Source organism: Bombus vancouverensis, chromosome 6, assembly GCF_051014615.1.
Source record: "Bombus vancouverensis nearcticus chromosome 6, iyBomVanc1_principal, whole genome shotgun sequence".
NCBI lineage: Eukaryota > Metazoa > Arthropoda > Insecta > Hymenoptera > Apidae > Bombus > Bombus vancouverensis.
Window position 1 is genome coordinate 7,246,760 of NC_134916.1, and position 23,345 is coordinate 7,270,104.

A 23,345-nucleotide genomic window follows, 5' to 3' on the forward strand; every position below is an offset into this window, starting at 1 on the left:
ATTTGCCGTGTATTTGACATTCTCAAGAACTAAAGTACTTTTCGAAGAGGCAGCTCGAGAAAGAGCCGAAAAAGAATTCTTGTCAATCGTCGGTAGAAAATGTCGCTGTATTCGCGAGCGCGTGATCTTGCGGCGTAACCTTTCAATTTTGTTAACCTCCGTGTATCATCGACGCGTTTCATTGCTCTCGTACTAAGCATGTTTACGACGCGACGCCACGCAGGTATGCGCGCGTTTCTGTTGCATAGAAAATTTACTATTGTCTTGTGCGTGATGGTAGCGTGCATACTCGACGAACGCAAAACTGTGAAACTCGGGTAAACTGATTGTGAGAATTCGAAGTAAAGGACAGAGTATGAAAAGCGTATGAAAGTGATAAATCCATAAAATTAGTGGATAAATCAGAGAAGATGCGTGATTGTACGCGCAAGGGAAAGGGAAGGGGAAAGAGAAGCGGAAATAAGAGTAACGAGTATCGTTAAAACTGCGTCGAATTGAGTCGGGGGAGCACTTAATTCGCACTTGTGGAACGACCACTCGAATATTCCGGAAAAGAGAGAGATGGCATTCTAAAGAGAGGAAAAGATAGGCAGATAGACAGACAGAGAATGTGTGGAGGAACGCGTAGCGCGCGAGAATTGAAGGAAATCGGATAACGAAAGGAAGAGAGAGGAGAGGGTAGATAACACGCACGCTGGCTAGTTAGAGAAAAAATAAAACCGTCTCGTCATTGGATTGACATTGTCGTTAACAACAGACGACAGATTATCCAGTTGAGAGCATGAGATCCTATAACGCGATGCGGCTAGTTACGATTTGTCGTTCGTCAGGATCGTGTTATCGTCTTCTGTCTCTTCACTTTCCTCGAAAATGTTACACATATTTGAAACGTGATATTCCCTAAACGTATTGCATTTCGCACAGGTGACAAGAATCGCGGCAAGCATCGTAATTGGTGGCTAGCGAATTATCGAATGCTATCGAAGTTCGTACTTTCTACCGGACGATGAGAGATTGAAGGAAGAAAGCGCTCGGCGATTGAACACACCGGGGGTCTGCTAATGATACTGAACTGATGAACCACGGGAAACTATGCTGGCATATTGTACAACGTTATTTTCGATCGAAGGTATGCCCGACTCCTAATCGAGACAGATTTCTTTTCCGGCGATGAACGATAAAATTTGGAATTTGTCGGAAAGGTTAGAATCCAACGGCCATTTTTAAAACATATCTTACAACGTTACTAACTTGATTTTCAAATATGTCTATCTTTTATGAATATCGCATCAGCTGTAGTCTGTGTCATTACGTTCGACTTCGATCGACTTTAGGTTGCTTACTATTGTTTTATCTTTGTCTTTCAACTTTTTCTTAACCAATTTGGTAAAATTTTACCGAAAGCAGCGTTCACGCAGTTCCATGTCTTTACTGAAAATCCAGCTGTCCATCCAAGCCTATGCTTACTTTGTTTATTCGTTTAATGTACTATTTGCAGTCGGACAAGATGGATGTAAATCATCAGAACGGATTCATTATGTTTTGGGGCTAGGTTGGTATTATCTATCGTCGTAGAAAAAGGGTCAACAGAAAATAGCGATTGCATCCTGCTGTAAAAGATAGGTTCAGTTCCTACCAGATGATGAAGTAACATTTTTTCTTCTATTTTTGTATATCAATATCTACGTTTGATGATCTGTTGAAAAAAGTGGAAAGAGATTTAACAAAACTATGAGACTCATCTATGAGAAATCACTATGAGAAATCGTTATCATTATATACATTAATGCAATTTAATTTTTGAGATTACATTAAGAGGAAGTTTGTAAATTAGAATTGAGCCAGATATTACAGAACCCAAATGACAATAATTTTTTAATTATCGTCACTGTATACATATAATCATGTAGTTCGATGCAAAACTATAATTGAATGATCGGATTCTTAACTTTCGACCTAATCACGGGCTTCGTTGGACTTACCATTGAAAATGCTGATGTACTATGTTGGTGTCGTTTCCGGACTCCATAATTTTCCCATTCATATAATTCATTCATCGATCGTCTAGAAAAGCGTGTCTTTTTAAAAATTTATTATATTAAATTTATAACTCCGACTTGAAATTTCTAGAATTTCATTATCGTTGAATGTACGTAACGATGGCAAAAGACTTTTAGAAAATGAAATGCGATCACTTTCTTTCTCATTTCTGGGAAATTTTATTTGCTAATCTAGTAATTTTATCAAAATCTTTTTATCCCAAATAGCGAACCTTCTATCCACTAACGGTATTAAAAATCCCGTATTTATTTTTAGCATTCCCCCCTCTTCTATAGTCTCCGTGACTCTTCTAAAAATAGGTTATCGATATAAAAGAAAACTGACCCATATCGACCGATTCGTTTTAACTGCTGAATCATTTCGTACGTTGACAAAACCGAGCGTCAACAGCGACCGGATCGGTGATTTCACGGTATATGAAACGTATGTAACTTACACAACAGACGTTTGAATCGACGAGTGAATAATTCGTCGTAGCGCGAATAAGCTATTACAGTAACAGCTATTATGCACTTCATTGAAACCATATGTTTTGGGAGCTGAATGTGCGACGAAAATACGGAAACGTGTGGACGCTGCTTCCGGTAAAATCACCGTAATTACTTGTAAATTACCGACGAAAAGACCGTCTGAACGAGCTGTTACTCGCTTCGTTTGGAGATGCATTCGATGTTGGAAACTGCGGCTCAGCCTGCCTCTCTTGCCCTCGCGTACTCTGTGGCTATGTGACAGCAGGAGGTAACTCGGACGAGGCACTGCCTCGCACTGCCTGCGCTACATAGTTGCTTCATAATTTGAACTGTAACGGATTCGCTGCTATTAGGAATATCGTATCGTATTACGATGCGGCGGCGACAAAATATTAAACCATTGTTGTAAGAGATAGCAACTTTATGCCATGGAAAAGTTATATCGTTCGCTACGCGTGGCTACTTTAAACTGATAAAATATGGATGTGTATATTTCGATTGTAATCTTTCATCGTATAACCAACGCTATGTCGACCATACTAATTTTGAAACATCTAACTTGTTAATTTTGACTCTTGACTCAATTTCTACTCTTATTTCGTTCTTTTTAGAGAAAATGTGTTTACTTATGCAATATGTACGTCCATACATACGTACGAGCTTAGACTTCGTAAAACTTGGGTCGAAATTGTCGATCAATCTGTTTGAAATATGTATATATCTTGAATAACAATCGATTTCATAAGAGGAAAAATATGCTAAATGTCTGGCGTGTAGCAGTTGTTTCTTACTGTCAAAAACTTCGTAACGCAGTATTATTGTTACGGAATGATACGAGCAATGGACAATCGTTAGATGCTCTATCGATTCACCTGATATCTTACGCATTATTAATATCCCGTTATACGGCAAGTACAGTATATGTGGTATGTTGTTAAGCTTTTGAACCAAGAGTGACTAAAAGATCGATAGAAATATCCTGAATAATTTGTTCACGGTATCTATGGATACAAGTTGAAGCCGTCTAACCTCCTATCTACGTTCGTTCTTTCTCGACTTTTCTATCGTCAAGTTGTAAATCTACCCAAATGCTCTTTCTATGTCCAATTCTCCACACAGAGATTTTCACGAATTGCAGTTGCTAGTGTCTTTTATTTCGTTGCAAACAATGTACATAATTAAAAAGTATAATCTTATGATATTTTTTTAAGTTACACGACCATGTTTTCAAATCCTTATCTCTTCTTCTGTCCATAGAATATTTTTGTTAAGAAGGAGGTATAAGCTGTCGAGAAACATAGGTGCTCGTTCGCTACGAACCTACGAAAAATAGATACAGGTTTCGAACCATTACATTGTGTATGGGGTTACTAGACAAAGATTTACAAAGGGGGAACGACAAGCGGATCCATTTTCAGCGAGTTCGCGTCGCTGAACAGTAGCCAGAATTAGCTAGAATTTTGCAAGGATTCGTTGGATTTCGATCGATGTTTTCTAGTTGACGATAGTTATCGCTTTTCGCTCGATGAGAAAAGATTGGGCAAACGGTTAACAGCGGGTAAATTATGGTTAAATACTTAAAAAAAAACAGGTGCACAAAGATCGTTTCTCTCGATTTCCTATGGTTTCCAATAGTTTGTTCCGTTAAAAGGATTCGTGTTACCTATATACCCGCGTAGAATATTAGATAAGACGCAACTACGCGATAGAAAATAATCTTTTCACTCGGACATTGAAAAATCTTTAGTTTTCTTAAATTATCGCTGCAAGAAAAAGAAGTTGGAAATATAAAATATTGGTAATATAAAGTAATTGATAATAAAATCGGTATCCTATCGTACGAAAGTTGCGTTCTTCGAACAATCACGTTTCTTTAATTCGTTAGTTTGATGTTGAATGATACAGGTCTTGTGGTGTTCAGAAGTTGAAAAACAAAAGATGACAGACCAAGCGAACGTAGCCCCTATTCTACGCAAGCGTAATGAAAACGACATTCGGATAAATTTCGCTATTGGCATTACCACCGTTACCAGTACGATGGGGCGTCTTCGTTATTACCGACATGCCGGAAATTATGAAATATCGACGAATCAGTTATTCCATTTCCGCCAATCACCGCATCGTTTCAACCATCCTCTCGTTTTCACGAGTAATTTTCTTTGCTTTACCCTATTGCTCTGCTATAACGATACAGCGTAGAAAACATTACTTTTATTATGTAAATATTAAACAAAATAAGCAGACTTATCGAATAACATTCCCATATTTTCCTTTGTCTCCTTTGTATATTTTACGTTTCTTACAACTTGGATACTTTCGGTTTTCTCCGATTTTGTGGGCCAAAGGTTTCAACATCGAAGGCAGATAAATAGAATCTTATTGGACCGTCACTTGCGTACTAAACGACTGTAATAATAATTCAGAAAATCGCTGCCTGAAAGTCTGTAAAAATGAAAAAAAACCGCCGAGTTCGTTGTTTATTAAAAATACCGAGAAGGCTTCGGCGGGCAGGAAACCGCAAAAGTTCGAACTGCAATTGTAAAAGTAATTAGAGAACTTGCTAGAAATCTGCTCGCTCGATGTTCGAAGGCTTCGGAAACGTATGAATTACTCGATCAGGCGCGTTTTCTGCGTCGAACAGGTAACTGCAAGCTTCGTTGAAACCACTGATTCCGACATTGATGAAAATGCCGATGTCGGACGTATATTACGTAATGAGAAAAAGAAGGAAAACAGCTGCTAGAAGAAGAGAGATCCTTACAAGAAAGGAAGGACAGAAGGAAAACGCATGTAAACATTTGTTGGCTGCTACGTTTGCAGGGTATATCGAACGGATACACGAGGAAAGTACAGAGTAATGGTGAAAAGTACGCGGTCTGGGGTGTTGACCGCGAATTTCGAACAGGCGAGTCACACCGTGCACGATTCGCGGCGTAAGTTCGGCTTGAAAGGCGATCTATTGTTGAAAATCCTTCTTGGGCTGTTTTACATCACGAGTACCAATTGCGATTGGAAAGAGAGGATGCCGCACGGGACCAACAACTTGCAGATTGCTCTGAGCCGATTGACTCAGCTCGGCCACTGCGACCTCGAGGAGACCTGTGATTGGACGTGGGATGAAACCTCCTTCAAAAGAACCACGCCATCTGTGCGAAATAGGCACGGGCCTATCGTCGATGCCAGTAATTCGACTAAGGGTAAGATGCGCTTCTTAAACGTCAGATCTACCAAATCTAATCAGCTAGTTTTTGTTTCAATCGTTTCGATTATTATTATTTATCAAATATATATGTATATTTAATAAAAATGAATGTATTAACGAATGTATAATTAATCTATAAATGAATGTACGCGTTAGATCGTAGGTGGATAGTTCTCGCGTTAATTCGTTCCGTACGTTATAGAGCCGTGTCGATATGTACCTTTACACAACATACGTATAATATCGATTTGCATACCGGATGCAAATTAAAAGCTGGAACATGCGCGAAAAATCTTCTCTGACGATAATTATTTTTTTTTTTTTTTTTTTGGCTAGGACATTTTTTATGGTTCACCGGCCCTGGAAAGACTCAAATATGGTCCGCCACGATTCCTCCCACTGGATTACATTGTGTATTAGAATTATCTCTGTATCAAGTGGAGATGCGCAGTGGTGATATCCAGTTACTCATAATCAAGAATAATACAAGTTGGGTTGCCACGGGAAAGCCAGGAAATAATTACGCAGAGTATGTAATCGCATGAAGATCTTACTCGTTGTATCGATAAAAATCAGAGTTAGTTTGATTTACTCGCTGCATTACAGATGGAGAGTAACGCGTTTCACACTAGGAGCAATTAGTCAGCCACATCAATTGCTTATAGAGATGACGGTGCCCTATTCTAATTCTAGCATCGCTGTTGATAATATTCATCTGATCGACTGTTTTCCAGGTAATTATTATCTCTATTTAGAGATTACTCCTATGGTAAATAGCTTTGCGACAGGAGACTCGCTTGTCAACTATGACGTCGAACTACGATCATTTTCATATCAGGTGTATGAAACGCATCGCATTGCCATATTACCCGTACAAGTAACGTGTATGAAACAAGTAGAATCGTAGCAGCGTCGCATTCAGACAGAAACATCGTGGAATTTCTCTGCATGTCCCACCGGCGAACGAACGAGAAAAAGAACAAAATAATAGGACGAGATATAGTAAAGGAAATTTCAAGTTTCTAGAACTAGAAAGCTCGACGCGGTGTAATCTAAACACGCGAAGAAACTGAACAAACGCTGATGTATGCTCGAGAAAAGAAAAACAAATGCATCTTGTTTGCAGAATCAACACCGGTGAAGATGGCCTGCACGGAGGACATGTACCGCTGTAAGAATGGCTCCTGTTTAAACAGAACGCGTGTTTGTGACCTAACGAAAGACTGCGCCGACGGCGAAGACGAAGACGGTGATTGCGGTAATTGTTAAATTATTACCTTTCGCTCCGATTTCATCGTTCCGATGCATGACAGACTATAATAAAGGTGTATTCGTATTGCAGACAAAATACCGGAAAACGCCAGATGCAATTTCGAGCAGGGATGGTGCGGCTGGAAGAATGTACCGGAAAGACCTTTAAATTGGACGCTCCATCGTGGTGCAACACCGTCCGAGAAAACTGGACCTAGTTACGATCATACATACCGCAATGCGTCCGGTGTGTATATGTACATGTACATATGTATATATGCACGTATAGTTACATATGCCCTCGTCTGCATCTACGTTTTAACGAATCTTGCATTTGCGCTGGTTTTTTTAACTACGCTTATCTAGATTTATTATTAATTTCACGAATGAATCAATGAAAGCGTGGAAATAACCATATACGGGAATTTTGTCACGTAATTTTGTTTGCAACGCGAGTAAAATGATTCTTCGTTATTAATTTTTATTAAATTAATCGTACTGTAAAATTGCAAAAAATAATTAAAACGAAATTTTCGTTGCACGTGCGTGACGTTACCGATTACAAAACATGGTTCGAATATTCAATCATCCATAAGTTTCATAAGCGACGTTGTTTCTTAATTCTAACTTTGAAACAAATTAATACTTACGTTTATTCTTACGTAACGCAACGCTTAGAACACTCTTCGACGTTCGTCCGCGTCGACGATTGCACAGAGAATGAAAAAGTATTCCAGGCGTGGCAATTAATCAAAAAAACATTGTGACCTGTTAGAGCCCACTACCACGCAATAAGAAGGTAGAGGGTCTAATTGAGGAAGAAATCTTCGAATGTCTTCGCTTTCTCTTCTTAAAACATAGCCATAATAACGAAGGCGTTCAAAGCTTTATATCTTCTTACATATTTTTTATATCCTTGGTTCGTGTTCTTGGTTATACTGCCTTTTCTAAATTCGTGTAGTGTACAATGCCGCGAATGGTTTTCGTTGACACTCAATGTATAACCTCTTTTAATGTATCGATCTAATTGCTTTGAACACACATTATGGTTGCGGAATGTCAAGAGGGTACTTTAACAAATAAGGGGGATGTTCCTACGAACGCATCAGCGAAATATGAGACGCACAATTATCTAAAGTAAGATAAGAAACGTCGTTACTTACGGAATGACCTGAAAGGAGCAAATTTTTATCAACGATATTGCTTCTTCTTTTATCTTCGAATTTCTTTGAAATAGAAAAAATGTAAATATAAATGTAACTCATGTATGACTTTTATCCAAATGACAGACTAGAAATACTTTTGGTAAACAGTTATCTCCATGTTAATTTCCATTACAGGGACATACGCCTATGTAAGTATGTCACCTCGAGTGGAATATGGTAGTCGTGGTACCATTGAGAGTCCATTGTACAATCCAACGCCACCTTATAATGGCGATCCAAAAAGTCCTTATTATAAGTCGTGTCAAGTAAGTTGCTTTATCTCAAAATAAACGAAATATCATAGCAAATGCAAAACGCATTAATATGTATGTACGTGAACAGGTGCGGTTCTTTTACCATCAATATGGTGCAAACAGCGGTTCGCTTGGATTGTATCTAATTCAGGTGAAACCTCATCAACGCCATACGGAACGATTATGGTGGTCTTATCTTAGCGGCGACAAAAGTGATGTTTGGTACAATCAAGCTGTTCCTTTGCCCGATATCAAATACAGGTGTTTATTTACTAAAGCGTTCAATTTCATTTAGATATTAAATATCATAAAGATATCGTGAAATTTAGTCGAAGACATGAAAAAAGTGATTATCTAATACATGTACTATTTGTCCAGATATTTGCTGCAGTTTGAGGCAAGCAGAGGCTATTATTCGAAAGCTGATGTAGCGATCGATGACTTTTCTCTGAGTCCAGAATGTTTTGGCATTGGTAATCTTTCAAATGAATAACCAACGATACTTTATGTGTACTTATTAAGATACTTATATACTATATCCTTTTTATTAGGAGTTCCTCCTGAAGTCGTGGGAACTTTCAATTACTACAATCCTGTTATAGATTCGGAAAAAGTTCCAGATCCACATGCCGACTTTGTTAACGAAACTGGTACCGTGTTTCAACTATTCTAACAAAAATATCATTGTTCATTCTACGAAGTTTTCACACAATACATATCGAAATTTCTTTATCATATTATTCTTTGTATTCGTTTGTTCAGTTATACGAATTACCACATGTGGAAATACCGGAAGAACAGGTCCCAATAGCGAACAATGTACTGAAGAATACAATAGTACAGATATAGAAGTGCTTGCACCTTCGGCAACAGTGGAAGAGTCTCTTCCCTCCAATTTAGATGGAGTTCAACGGTGGACAGCACCTCGTGGTGGATATTACACGTGAGAATTTATACGAAATTCTCTGAATTGTCATTTATAAAATATTAAAACTGAACTAACATTTACATGGTCGTGAACGTAGATTGATTGCAATGGGTGCCCGTGGAGGAAAAGGTTCTAGCGGTATGGGAAGTACATTGGGTGCACTTGCCCGTGGTGTAATTGAATTAGAAAAAGGTGAACAATTGTATTTTATGGTGGGACAGCCAGGAATGGACGCATGTCCTAAAGTAAGAATCACATATTTACTATATAGTACGAACAATATAAAAGCATCGATGTTCCGTCGATGAAGCGATTTTACATACACACGTGTAATATTTATTTCGGAATTTTTTTGCAAATCATTCCAAAAAGTTCTTGAAAATGAATATCCTTTAACTATACATGACGAATGACGAATTGTTTTTAGAACTTGGGATTAGAATTAGATAGCTGTCAAAGTGTTGGATCGTACGGATCCTCCATTCCTTCAGGGGGTTCTAAAGTACACAAAGTAAAGAATATCAAGATAAAAGACGGTGGCGGTGGTGGTGGCGGAGCAACGTACATTTTTACAGTAAGGGAATATCTTTCAATTATTAAAAAAATTTAAAAATCATCGTACCTAATCCTATTAACGTAATTAAATTATTGTCCAATACTTATTACGTCCTCGGCTATCACTTTCCTATGTTACAGTTAAAAGAGAACGGAGACCAACATCCGATACTTATCGCAGGAGGTGGTGGTGGTTTAGGACTGGGACCATTTATTAGTAATGGCCATCAACATGATCAACATGACCAACATGGACAGGCAGCCGCTCCTTCCGGAAGACAGCCAATTTCGGGAACGATTCTTTCAGCAGAAACAGGTAAATTATAGTTAGAACGTTAGATTCCTAATTTACGTCTTTAGTGTGACATATACATTATTATTATTATTATAATTTTAGAAAATTACTCTTCGATAGATTATGTTACTTTTCATAAAAAGAATTATACGTTTCCTGAATAACGAAAGGATTAACGTTGAGGGAAAAAAGTACGGAAGAAAATGAATAATGAATGGTTTGCAATTTAATTGAATTTTCAACTTAGAGGTCAATCAACGATGCTTCAATCTTCGATGCAGCTATAAGTTGCTTCGAAACTCTGTCAATCACATAAATCTATGATATAGATACAGGTGGTCCTGGCGGTGGATGGAACGGGTCATCGACTACCGTTTCGGGTCAACGATCTTCCGCTGGCGGGACCCTTGTTACGGGTGGCATAGGTGGAATCGGTTGCGGTCCTGGACATTCGAATCACGGAAACGGAGGATTCGGTGGCGGAGGTGGTGGATGTCTTACAGGAGGCGGTGGCGGTGGTTACATAGGTAACGAATCGGTATTAAAGCGATTTCAAACACCGAATTTAAGATGAATCGTGCTGTACGTTGCCTTTGATCGTAGTTGTATTTGAAATTCCTAACTCCTGTAGTTCAAGTATTCGGTGTTTTGAATTTCAGGTCAGGGCAGATTGATGAAAGGATAATCTAATTTTATCTTGACCATTAATTTTTATCGAAAGAATCTACTTCTTAGTAATTCCATAAATAAAATGATTCAGGTGGCAATACCGGTCACAAGGAACGGGGTAACGGTGAAGGTGGTTACTCCTACGCTAGTCCCGAACTTATGCACGTTCATTTCCGGGCAGGAATAAATCATGGGCCTGGGGAGGTTTACATTATTCCTGCTGTCAGCGGTTGTCAATGCGACTTCCGTTGCGTTTGTCTGGATCGGTATCTTAGCGAGATAAAGTGTCTGTGCCCTCCAGGCTGGTTATTAAGTAACGATTCGAGATCTTGCGTTAGTAAGTAAACCGAGAAACAAGAATAACAATTTCTTTTCTTTCTTCACGATCGATTTGCATAAAATTACGTATATAATAATTGTTCTATTCGCAGCGGCTGACGAATCGAAGGATACTCATCAACCATACATCTGGCTGATAGCTGTCCTATGCATTGTCCTATTCTTAGTTTGCGTCGCTCTCTGTCTACTAGTTTGTAAGAAACTATTTGATACCGTAATGTACATAATTTTCTCTAATCTTCGAGATTTCGTATCTTGAAAAACGCGAGCGACATTTGAAACGTTTGAAAGTAGATAGTAACGTATACAGTGTTACTTCGATGGTAAATGCGAATCATATTTGTCGATAGGTAATCGTTACCAAAGTCGAAAGGCACTTTTACAACGACGACAGATAATGTTTGGTAACGGAACTGAATTAAGGTCTCTACGTGCTGTCTCCGAAACTATGATGACTGAATTCAATCCGAACTACGAGTTTGCTGGAAATCTCTATAGCTTTAAAGACTTGCCGCAAATCCCTCGCGAACATATCACTTTGGTAAAGTAAGTATAAATTTCATGGCCATCGACGATCGAATCTATTAAGGGTCAACGTTGCGTCGTTATCTTTCTTTTCACTTAACGACTTACACATGTGTATATCGCATACGTATAATTCCTATGATTTTTTCTCCGACTCGTTTAATAGCATCCGTAAAGTACCTGTTACTCTAATGCATTTTCCGATGCGTAAATTATTCGATTTACATTCTACGATAATGTCGCGAATTTTCAACGCGTTACTCGATCGATTGGTCCTCGATGATGACGATGACGATGAGTTAAAATTCCGGATTAGAATCTAGTTAAAATAGAGAACGTACTTGTTACTTCTTCTTCGTATATTTTCGAACTAAGCATATTTTCTTGTATTTGTGTGGCAGACCCCTTGGTCAAGGCGCTTTCGGCGAAGTTTTCCAAGGTGTGTACAAATACAGACGCAACGAAGAACAGCCTGTCGCTGTGAAGACTATACCTTCTTCGTCCAGGCCTCAAACCGAAGCAGATTTCATGATGGAAGCTTTAATTATGAGCAAATTTAATCACCCTAATATAGTACACTTTATCGGAGTTTCTTTCGATAAAAATCCAAAATACATTGTGTTAGAATTGCTTGCTGGCGGAAATTTGAAAAACTTTCTTCGAGAAGAAAGGCCACGTGCGGTAAATGGCATTCCTTTTACAGAAGATGCTACAAATTCCTGTACACTACTTCATGCTTGAAGCAATTTTACATTCATTTATACCTTCAGTTTGAATTAATAAATTTATATTTATGTTAAGAATGTTTTATTTTGTTCCACCATTTGCTATTTACACGATCGAAAGGACTTTTATGCACCCAATTTTTTGTATTTAGTTCGATTAGTTCCCGTTAACTATGTGTCGTCCTCGATTACGATTTAAACAGGGACAGCTGTTAATTTTTGGCGCTCGTCGTCATTGGGGTGCATGCGTATATTCCTGTTTTGGCAGGATCGGCCCACTTCGTTGACGATGCTGGACTTGATAATGTGCGGCCACGACGTCGCGAATGGTTGTAAATACATGGAAGAGGCTCGATTCATTCATCGAGATATCGCTGCCAGAAACTGTTTGCTTACGTGCAAAGGACCCGGTCGGATAGGCAAAATCGCTGATTTCGGAATGGCCAAGGATATTTATAGAAGCGATTATTATAGGAAGGGAGGCAAAGCTATGTTACCAATCAAATGGATGCCACCGGAAAGTTTTTTGGATGGGATATTTACTACGAAAACCGACGTTTGGTGAGTTCCATTTGACAAAGCAGTTGGTAGCAACGATAAATCCATAGTCACCGAATTAGTTAACAACTCCAACGAATAGTCAATTTAATTATATATATGTCGGATCGGGATTCGAATTTTGGGCGCGCGACGACTCTTCATGTGGACTAGCCATCGTTTCACAAAGCCGAGATTTTATTTACACGTATATACAGGTCTATCACTAAGCTTAACAAATAATAAGTACAACTAATAATAAGTCTAACAAACACTAAGCCTAATGAATAATACGATCTACGAATAATTAAATTAAATAATACTATTAGCAATGTTTGAGTTCAAACGAATCCACGGTCACCGGGATAACTCCTTACTAAGCGAAACTAACTTAGACGCAAATGCGATCCTCGAAAACGCTCGATGTATCACTCTCCAAGGCAATCGCAAGAATGCCAGCCTCGTGGAGATTTTTCTCCCTGTACGATTGCATTTTGTTTTCTATACCCGTTTGGAAGCATCGAGAAGGTTCCAAACGCCGTTGCTAGGCACACTCGTTGGAAGCATCGAGAAAGTTCCAAACGCCGTTGCTAGGCAGTTTCCGCCTGGAGTTTTCATTACTAAATACAATGTATGTCCCATTGCATCGGCACCTCCGAGGCAACATCACACGTGGCTCGGCCCGCTCTCGAGGCCGCATGCCGCCACAACCACATTTCTCGGAAAACACATACAACCACTCCAGACCTCCGTTAGATAAAACATCCATCCCGTGACCGTGGCTACGTTCAGCGACCGATTGTCACCTCGAACCCAATCTCGCTTATTACAAATCTTAAACAATTACAACTATAATAAAATCTAGGCTAAGGTACTAGAGGATGTTCCCAAAATTTCCAAGGAAGGGCTTCGGCTTTCCTTTCATCTCCGACATATATATATGTCGGAGATGAAAGGAAAACCGGAGCCCTCCCTTTGCAATTTTGAGGAAGCCTTCTAATGCTTTAGCCTAGATTTTATCATAACTGTAATTAAGCAATTGTCATTTGTAATTGTTTGACATTTGTGAAAGCGAAAGTGGGTTCGAGGTGACAACTGGTCGCCGAACGTAGCCACGGTCACGGGATAAACGTTTTGCCTGACGAAGGTGTGGATCGGTTGTATTGTTCTCCCTAGAAATCACATAGAATTGTACTTTAGAAATGCTGATATAATGGGACACACGTTGTATTAGGAATCAATCTCCAGACAGAAACTGTCTAGTATCGGCGTTTGGGTCTTTCTCGATGTTTCCAAAGAGTATACAACAAACTTTTGACAGAAATTGCCTAGCAACAACGATTGGAACCTTCTCGATGTTTCCAGCGAGCATATAACAAACAAATGCAGTCGTATAGCGAAAAAGATTTTCATCAGATATTCATTGGTGTGATCGCCTTGGAAAGTGATACATCGAGCAATTTACCGAGTGTCTCAGCAATTGTATTTTGTGTTTAAAATTATTCTACGCATAGCAAAGAGTTATCCCGTTGACCGTGGATTCGTTAGAACTCCGGAAACATTGTTAATAGCGTTAATTAAATTCATTATTCGTTAAACCTATCAATCGTTAATCTCGTTATTCGTTAAATTTATTATTCGTAAAACATATTATTCGTACCTCTTATTGTTCGTTAAACTTATTAATCTTTAATCTAATTATTAGTTAAACTTATCATTTGTTAATCTTATTATTTATTAAACTCATTATTCATAATATTTCGTAAAATCTTTTTTATTCGCGTAAATATATTCTGTTTCGTAAAACAATGGCTAATTATTCGTTTCTCTTATTGTTCGTTAAACCTATTAATCTTTAATCTAATTATTAGTTAAACTTATCATTTGTTAATCTTATTATTTATTAAACTCATTATTCATAATATTTCGTAAAATCTTTTTTATTCGCGTAAATATATTCTGTTTCGTAAAACAATGGCTAATTATTCGTTCCTCTTATTGTTCGTTAAACTTATTAATCTTTGATCTAATTATTAGTTAAACTTATCATTTGTTAATCTTATTATTTATTAAACTCATTATTCATAATATTTCGTAAAATCTTTTTTATTCGCGTAAATATATTCTGTTTCGTAAAACAATGGCTAATTATTCGTTTCTCTTATTGTTCGTTAAACCTATTAATCTTTAATCTAATTATTAGTTAAACTTATCATTTGTTAATCTTATTATTTATTAAACTCATTATTCATAATATTTCGTAAAATCTTTTTTATTCGCGTAAATATATTCTGTTTCGTAAAACAATGGCTAATTATTCGTTCCTCTTATTGTTCGTTAAACTTATTAATCTTTGATCTAATTATTAGTTAAACTTATCATTTGTTAATCTTATTATTTATTAAACTCATTATTCATAATATTTCGTAAAATCTTTTTTATTCGCGTAAATATATTCTGTTTCGTAAAACAATGGCTAATTATTCGTTCCTCTTATTGTTCGTTAAACTTATTAATCTTTAATCTAATTATTAGTTAAACTTATCATTTGTTAATCTTATTATTTATTAAACTCATTATTCATAATATTTCGTAAAATCTTTTTTATTCGCGTAAATATATTCTGTTTCGTAAAACAATGGCTAATTATTCGTTCCTCTTATTGTTCGTTAAACTTATTAATCTTTGATCTAATTATTAGTTAAACTTATCATTTGTTAATCTTATTATTTATTAAACTCATTATTCATAATATTTCGTAAAATCTTTTTTATTCGCGTAAATATATTCTGTTTCGTAAAACAATGGCTAATTATTCGTTCCTCTTATTGTTCGTTAAACTTATTAATCTTTAATCTAATTATTAGTTAAACTTATCGTCTGTTAATCTTATCATTCATTAAACTCAATATTCATAATATTTCGTAAAATCTTTTTTATTCGCGTAAATATAATCTCTGTCTCGTAAAACGATGGCTAACTCAAACAAAGGATCGTTACGCGCCTTAAATCCTAATGATAATCCGACATATATATATATGTGTGTACGTGTTTTGGAAATTAGCGCGTTGCTAACAGATTTGAACGATTAATCAGCATTATATTTAAAAGCGTCGATCAATGCTGCCTGCAAGAAAATAACAAACCCATGTACTTGACTAATCTCCTTGACTAATCTCTAATGGCTGTAGGGCATTTGGCGTATTGCTGTGGGAAATTATGTCTTTTGGCTACATACCTTATACTGGTTGTACTAATAGAGAAGCCATGACAATGGTAACGTTAGGAGGGCGTCTAGAAAAACCAGCGGGATGCCCTGATCCTATTTATGGAATAATGACACAATGTTGGCACCCACGTCCCGAAGACCGGCCTAGTTTTGCTACTATCGTCGAGAGAATTGGTTACTGCTTACAGGTAAAGCTGATTAACTTATTCGTTAGTTGTAATTGAAGTAATTAACATGCTTAAAGTTGTGAAGTAGAATGTTATACTCTGATCGGCAAGCAATTTCGTAAACGATCATTGCATGTATTTCTAAATGTGTCACAATGTTTGCAGCCATCGTCCATCTACCATGTAATAAGCAGAAAAATTACAGCTAAATATCCTAATGTTAAAATGTCCTATTTATTTCTACCGTCGTTCTCAGCTTTTAAAATAAATTATTTCGAAACAGGTATAACAGGTTCTCTTCAGATATTCTAAATTAGAATACGTAATGATGATTTAACAACAGGTCTACATCCTTTTAATCCTTTTAACTTTAATTTTAAAATCAAACAATTTACATCCTTTTCTGGTGGTTTTACTAGCTTACAGTGCAGATGTACACGCTTTATTACGCTTTAAAAAGGAATAACTATTTGAAAGTTTGGCCAAACGACTTGAGCCCTTTGGAGAAGCTAGAAGGGCGACTAGTTTATTAAATTACTTGCAAAAAGATGTCTTGGAAAAATTGGCGTTGGTCGGAATTGCAAAGAAAATAGTAAAGGTCACTTTGACAATTATGTATTGGCAAAGACATTATCTTTAATATATTGTCTCAAACTTAACACCTTTGTCTTTTCTTTGTACACAGTACAACATTATACACCTATATAAACGAGCTTGAGTCTACTATGGATTGCCATTAATGGTCTGGATTAGTCTTTTAAGATTCGGCCTCAGGTTTGGCTGATAATAACGTAATTATAACTCGTATTAATATTCCAATAATTTTAGTATTTTACATTATGTTTTAATTTTTATCTTTTATTGCTACTATCTGAAATTGGAAACATGAACATCAAGGAATTTAATTACTCGTCTGTCAAAACCGTTTTGCTGTCGGAACTGATTCTCCAAGACATTCCTCACAGTCTCTATGCAGTTGTGAATAATTATTTAGATTCGTAAAGCATGATAGAAAGATAAAGAGATGGATCAGTGGCTGATGGACGTTAACAAATCGCCAAGCGCCACTGGATATATTTCAAGATACATATCGTGTGTGTCTCGTCTAATAATGTATGCACATTCGTACGTAGATAGAGGGATTATGATAGTAATAGGGCAAATAAGAACCTAATCGTAAGTTGGAATAAGAAGTAAACGTTAGAAATATAGTTTGTTGAAGGATGAGAGAGACGGATGATTGTGTAGTGGTGAGTGTTGTGTAGGAGGATGTTGATGTTGTGTAGGAGGCTGTGTAAGTCAGGTTCACGTTCTTTAGGCGGCGAAGTCGAAAATTAAATAATATACATAGGTGCAAAAAATTTCATCGACATCGGTTAACGTTATTATCAGCTACAAACAGTTCAAGCATTATTATAAACACGCCTTAGAAAATAATCGTCGATGCTGCTTTATAATCACATAAGTGAAGTTAGAAGTGTGAACATACCTTACTATTATACAGGGTGGTTGGTAACTGGTGGTACAAGCGGAAAGGGGGTGATTCTAGGCGAAAAAAGAAGTCGAAAATATAGAATAACAATTTTTCGTTTGAGGCTTTGTTTTCGAGAAAATCGACTTTGAATTTGCGTGCGGTACGTTATAACGGATCTCACTGTAGATCGTTGTCTCGATGGAAAAATTAAAAAAAAAATTTTTATTCTATATTTTCGACTTCTTTCCGCTTGTACCACCAGTTACCAACCCTCTATAAGAGTTTTCCACTGTTTGACCTATGACTGTGACAAATTTTAATGTTTCGTAACTTGTTGCTTGTCTTCGCATCGACCAATCTCGATAAGATTTCATATACATATGTGTATCACTGACATAAATCCATAAAACGTATTGTTTAAACTTTTATTATAGGTTCAGATAAAAAAACTTGTAAAAAGCGAGCTTACTATCTTTTTCATCACACCGACAAATTACAATTTAAAAAAAAATCTGATCCCTCTAAACTTATCAAAGAAACTCGAGTCGTCTGGTCCAGTTTCGAAAAAGTTATTCTGTTTTGAAAACTGTCCGAATATTATTAAGGGTCACTTAATATAGAATATTTTATCGTCGAATGTGTCAAGAACGGAGTAAGCAAATTTCAATAAATAACATCTATCCTTAGGATCCTGACGTGATAAATCATCCGACGCCAAATTTCGACATTTTACCAATCTGCGATCGGGAAGTGACGATCATGAGACCAGATCCGGAAACGGAATGCATTAACGTACAATCAGAAGTGAGTAGCGGATATCGTTTGATATTTCCTCTAAACTTTTAACTTTACAAACTATCTGTTTCGCGACACTTTTCTAAGCATCCACACTTCCTATGTAAATACTATAATTTTTATAGCTGGACGCATGTGGATACATGCAACCCAGAATTATCGATCCGCGATCGGCTAGTCAACGTATGGCTCAAGCTATTGCGGGCAATAATCCTAATGCGAGAAACGAAAATCCGAACCAATTGAATTCAAATGAAAGAAATAACGTGCAACCGACAGACCGTCTGCAAGGACGATTTCAATCTAATCCGTATGGCTCTAATACAGATACTTCTGAGCAAACCTTCGGCGGAAACGCGAGTCGCGATGATTTTAGTGATGAGAATAATCATACAGAGGTACATTGGATAAAGCCTGGAAATATTTCTTTTTCTGGCATACATTTCTTTTATCATCGTTTAAATAAATTTTTGCTTAGCATTTTGCCTAATTGGAAGTTTGGTTTCTCAGTATTTTTTACAAGTTTCTTATCAACTACTCTAATATAAAGTATTATTACATTGAATTAAAAATTATTCAAATAAATCAAATATAATTATTCACGAAAATATTCGCTTCTTATCTTATACATATATCCAAGTCAAAGTTTCCAGTTGTTGTTCCATATGTGTTATATGAACCTTGATTAACAAATATACTTTAAACTAGGATGCGTTTGACTGAGAAACGATGAATCGATTGATGGTCAAATATTCTTTTCCTTTCATTATCATTCGCACAGATAACGGTATCTCTTAAAAATAGCTACTTAAGTTATAAATTGAAAATTAATTGTTTTTAATAAATTACTATTATTAATTATTATTAATAAATAATTATTTATTAATAACTGTGTATAATGCCTTAGAATGGAAATTCAATTTTAATCGATGCTTATACTAACATAGACCATAATGCCTGATATTATGACGAATAAAAAATTATTGTAATAACTGCAATGTATAATATAATGAAGCATAGATATGTATATAAGATGGAGGGATATTTGTGTGAGTAACTGTGTATGTGTTTGTATATCATATAAAAGTGCTGCCGCTGCTGCCTTTTCCTTTTTTTTTTTTTTTTTTTTTCTAAAGTAAACTCGCATTCGTGCCAACTGTTAAGTCATGCTTTCCGTTTTCAAGCATCATCTCCTTGGAGGTTGAAATTATTTGGTTTTTACTCCGGATGTTGTTTGTTGCACGAGCAGTGTGACGTCGTGTTTAATACGTTGGCTGTTAATGTTTCTCACTTCTGACGCATCGAAACCCATATCCTAATGATCGTTACGTACATTAGGATAAGTAAAAACATTAAATTCATTTTTTTTTAAATTCATGCGCGTTACGAATAAATAAAGATATCCCTACGACTTGTTTCGTCGATATTTCCCTTCTCCTTAATCTCGTTGAATTTTATTCGATGCGACGAAATTTTACTTGACGAAATTTCTGCCTTGTTTCCATCGGCCGATCTATTCAATTAACGTTACTTTACGTTAACCCCCCGTATATACCGTGTCTACGTACGATGCGTTAACAACCAACGTTATAAGAAACATGCTGACCATAATTTACGATATTTATCGTGATGACGATTGTGACGGATTTGCAGAACAAGCACAACAAGGTTGACAGCTCAAATTGCGAAGAAAAAAGCGTACATCGAACTTCAAAGGACATCGAAGATAGTGGTAAGTTAAAAATCGAAGACAATGGAAACAACCGTCCAGCAGATATCGAGTGCCGTCGAAGCAGCACAGTCGAGGTGACGGACGTGGATAGAAGAAATGGTAACGACAGCATAACTACCATCGACACCAACTCCGACTCTCTGATCGTTGCTTCGTCGGATACACCGCCTGACACGACGAATTCCTCACCGAACACACGTACCTGCTCCCCTAGTCACACTGGCCTAAATACGAGTGCCACTAATGTAAATGGAATGTTAAAGAAAAACGCCTTAAAGGCTGCGCTCAGTTTGGATCCGAGCGCTCTATGTCGTGGAACGATACCATACGAGAAAATAGCGTTCTCGCCACCACCGCAGCGTTCCAGTACACCTGGAAGTATGGAGATCAAGAAGGTAGATAACTTCATTATTTTTATCGAATATTTTGTCAAATTTTGTGGCCCATAGTGGTGGGATTCGAATAATTCGACAACCGGTTCGTCGGAACTGCAAAACTTTTAGGGACCGATGCGAACCGGCTGAATCCCACCACTAGTGTCAAATAATCATGAACGATTATTTGATAAAAAAAAAAAACGTTATCCGCGATGTTACGATAGATAGATAGAATTATTTAGGCTTTCGTTCGTTGGAGCAACGAGTAACTTAGCTTCTCCTCTCTTTCTCGGAATTCTCTCGAATTCTCGTAAAAAAATTGAATAATATCGAAAGAATCGCAATATCCACTCAGTCAGAACGGTCGTAATAAACGTTACGATAATTTCTTTAACGAGATATTGCTTTGTTCGTTTTTTATCGTTTGTTCGATAACAAAAATTAGATTGTTCTTTCCAATCATGGTCATTTACACGCGGAACACATGTAACCCTCTGCACTCTCCACCTTCACTTTCCATTCTAGAAAGTACCAGTTACTGCGACGAAATGTATCGCCCGATGTGTACAAGATGTCGTTGAAGGCCCATTGTCAGTGAAGCGATTCGAGTGCACAGGATTAGCATAATACGTTCGTGAGACTCGATATCGTGTCTTTTATTTCGAATAATCCAGCAACGCTTATCCCTGAATTCGTTTAATCGCAGTTCTATGTATGATGGAACTATCGTCTCTCTGTTCTTCACACGAAGGATCCTCTGGGTCACGAGCTACCAAGGGAAGAGGAATGCTCCTGCTGAGATTTGTACAAAGGGGAGTGACAGGACTCCCCGGTCGTTGATGTTACGATACATGCGACAAACTCCAAGTCATTACGACGTTCCGCAACGGTAACCGTAGTATCGATGGCGATGCGTTTCAAGGACTCCTCGTCGCTTCTCTGGATACGCGACGAAGAATATTCACGTCGCGTGTACTCCGAAGAAACGCTGCTGTGAATGAATCTTGCGAATTCGCGTTATTTGCTCACCCTTTTCTTTTCCTTCCTTTCCTTTCCTCGTCTTTCCCTTCCTCGCCTTCTCTTTCTGTTCTTCGAACGCGAAAACAGCTATTTTCGTCCACATAGAAGAGGGAAGAATTTAATTGCGTTTACTAGATGGGCGGTCGCGCAATATCTATTAGGACATACGTTAATCATAAATCGTCGACGAATCACAGAACACAGGGAATTGCAATAACCGTGAAACATTACGAGCTTCAGACCGTCCGTTATTAAATTCAACTAAATCCCTTTTCTCGAAACTGCGTATACGCACGTAACAACGCACGTGCATCTTCGTACACACACACGTAAAAGTTATAAAACGTATCTACGTATTATATTGTATGTAAAAGAGTTGAACGAACAAAATAAAAAGAAGAAGAGGAAGAAACAAAACGTAGAGATATTATCGTTGTGTCCGAAACAAAACCACGAAACAAAAGCATTCGAATCGTTAAACCTGAGGTAAATATCATCACGTCGTCACGTATATACGCAATATGTGTACGTATACTTTGTAACAGCCAACATCAACGGATACTCACGTACATCCTATCGCAGTTGCAGCAGACATATTATAAATTATCGAGAAAAACTATGTAGATATAGTTGTTAATGGACCGTTACCGTCGATGTTCCTCCTGCAGAAGGATTAATCCGAGAAATTCGTGTACACGCGTATATGGTCTCCTTCTTGTTCTTTATGAACTATATATGCAGGACGATCGTCAGAATGGCAAAAATCGCATAATATATGAGAAATTTTTTAAACATACGAGCGAAGTACACAACGTGTGATATACATACATAGAAGAAATTTCAATGAGAGAGTACGAATGAAAGGGAGAGACAATACGCTATATACAAGACTTAATTTACATGACAGGAAGAAAAAGAGCCTATGGCCTTCTTTCTATACACACTATGCTACTATATGTATATATACATATATATACAATGTGTACGTGTATATGTATGTATATATACATACATATATTTGTCGGGAAATTTTAGGCGAGGCTGAATCGAATCGCCTTCATCCTCCGTATATTATGATTTGAAAAAATATATATACCATCGTACAACGGTCGTAATTTCTTCACAAAGGGATTAATTGTTAAAAGGAAAGGATGAAAATCGATTTCGAACGAAGTACCGAAAACTTAATTGGTCGTCGTTCTTGCCGCTAATTAACCTACCGGCTAATTGTTGGTGCACGAAAAATGACAAATGAATAATAGGATATTCTCGCCTACCTCGTTGATTCGTTGATTATTAGCTTGTGAAAGAACGATGGATGGTGGAAAGTTGATTATTTTAACATCGATCTTGTTGTATACGATCGTTATCATAAAAACGGGCAAGGAAAAAGGTACATTTTTCGAAACGTGAAAGTTGAGCACAAGCCCTTTTTTATTTTTCTTACAACGACGACGTACTTTACGTACGCTCAGCGTATGAAAGTCAGCCATCATATATCTGTACGTGAAACGTAATAAAGACATGTTTGTGGA

The 23,345-nt window shown here is 37.2% G+C and overlaps 1 protein-coding gene across 1 annotated transcript; it reads left to right on the top strand.

Moving 5' to 3' along the window:
* Positions 1-687: 687 nt before the first annotated feature.
* Positions 688-23,339, top strand: Alk (Anaplastic lymphoma kinase). The gene is made up of 25 exons (XM_033336311.2): positions 688-1,129; positions 5,352-5,728; positions 6,070-6,262; positions 6,340-6,467; positions 6,860-6,991; positions 7,076-7,231; positions 8,325-8,455; positions 8,532-8,704; positions 8,822-8,916; positions 8,995-9,093; positions 9,206-9,386; positions 9,469-9,616; positions 9,799-9,945; positions 10,068-10,242; positions 10,551-10,748; positions 10,982-11,227; positions 11,322-11,423; positions 11,580-11,775; positions 12,156-12,435; positions 12,748-13,040; positions 16,208-16,433; positions 18,574-18,690; positions 18,807-19,079; positions 20,335-20,808; positions 21,542-23,339. Exons 2-25 carry the CDS (start codon positions 5,389-5,391, stop codon positions 21,587-21,589), a joined length of 4,551 nt encoding a protein of 1,516 aa, XP_033192202.1. The 5' UTR covers positions 688-1,129; positions 5,352-5,388; the 3' UTR covers positions 21,590-23,339.
* Positions 23,340-23,345: the final 6 nt, after the last annotated feature.

What these genes read in the sequence shown, in the direction of transcription:
- Alk (XM_033336311.2), top strand. Translation starts at nt 5,389, where the DNA reads ATGGTGAAAAGTACGCGGTCTGGGGTGTTGACCGCGAATTTCGAACAG. An exon ending in CGATTCGAGATCTTGCGTTA is followed by an intron (nt 11,228 to 11,321) that starts GTAAGTAAACCG and finishes TTCTATTCGCAG; the next exon opens with CGGCTGACGAATCGAAGGAT. An exon ending in GCATTAACGTACAATCAGAA is followed by an intron (nt 18,691 to 18,806) that starts GTGAGTAGCGGA and finishes TAATTTTTATAG; the next exon opens with CTGGACGCATGTGGATACAT.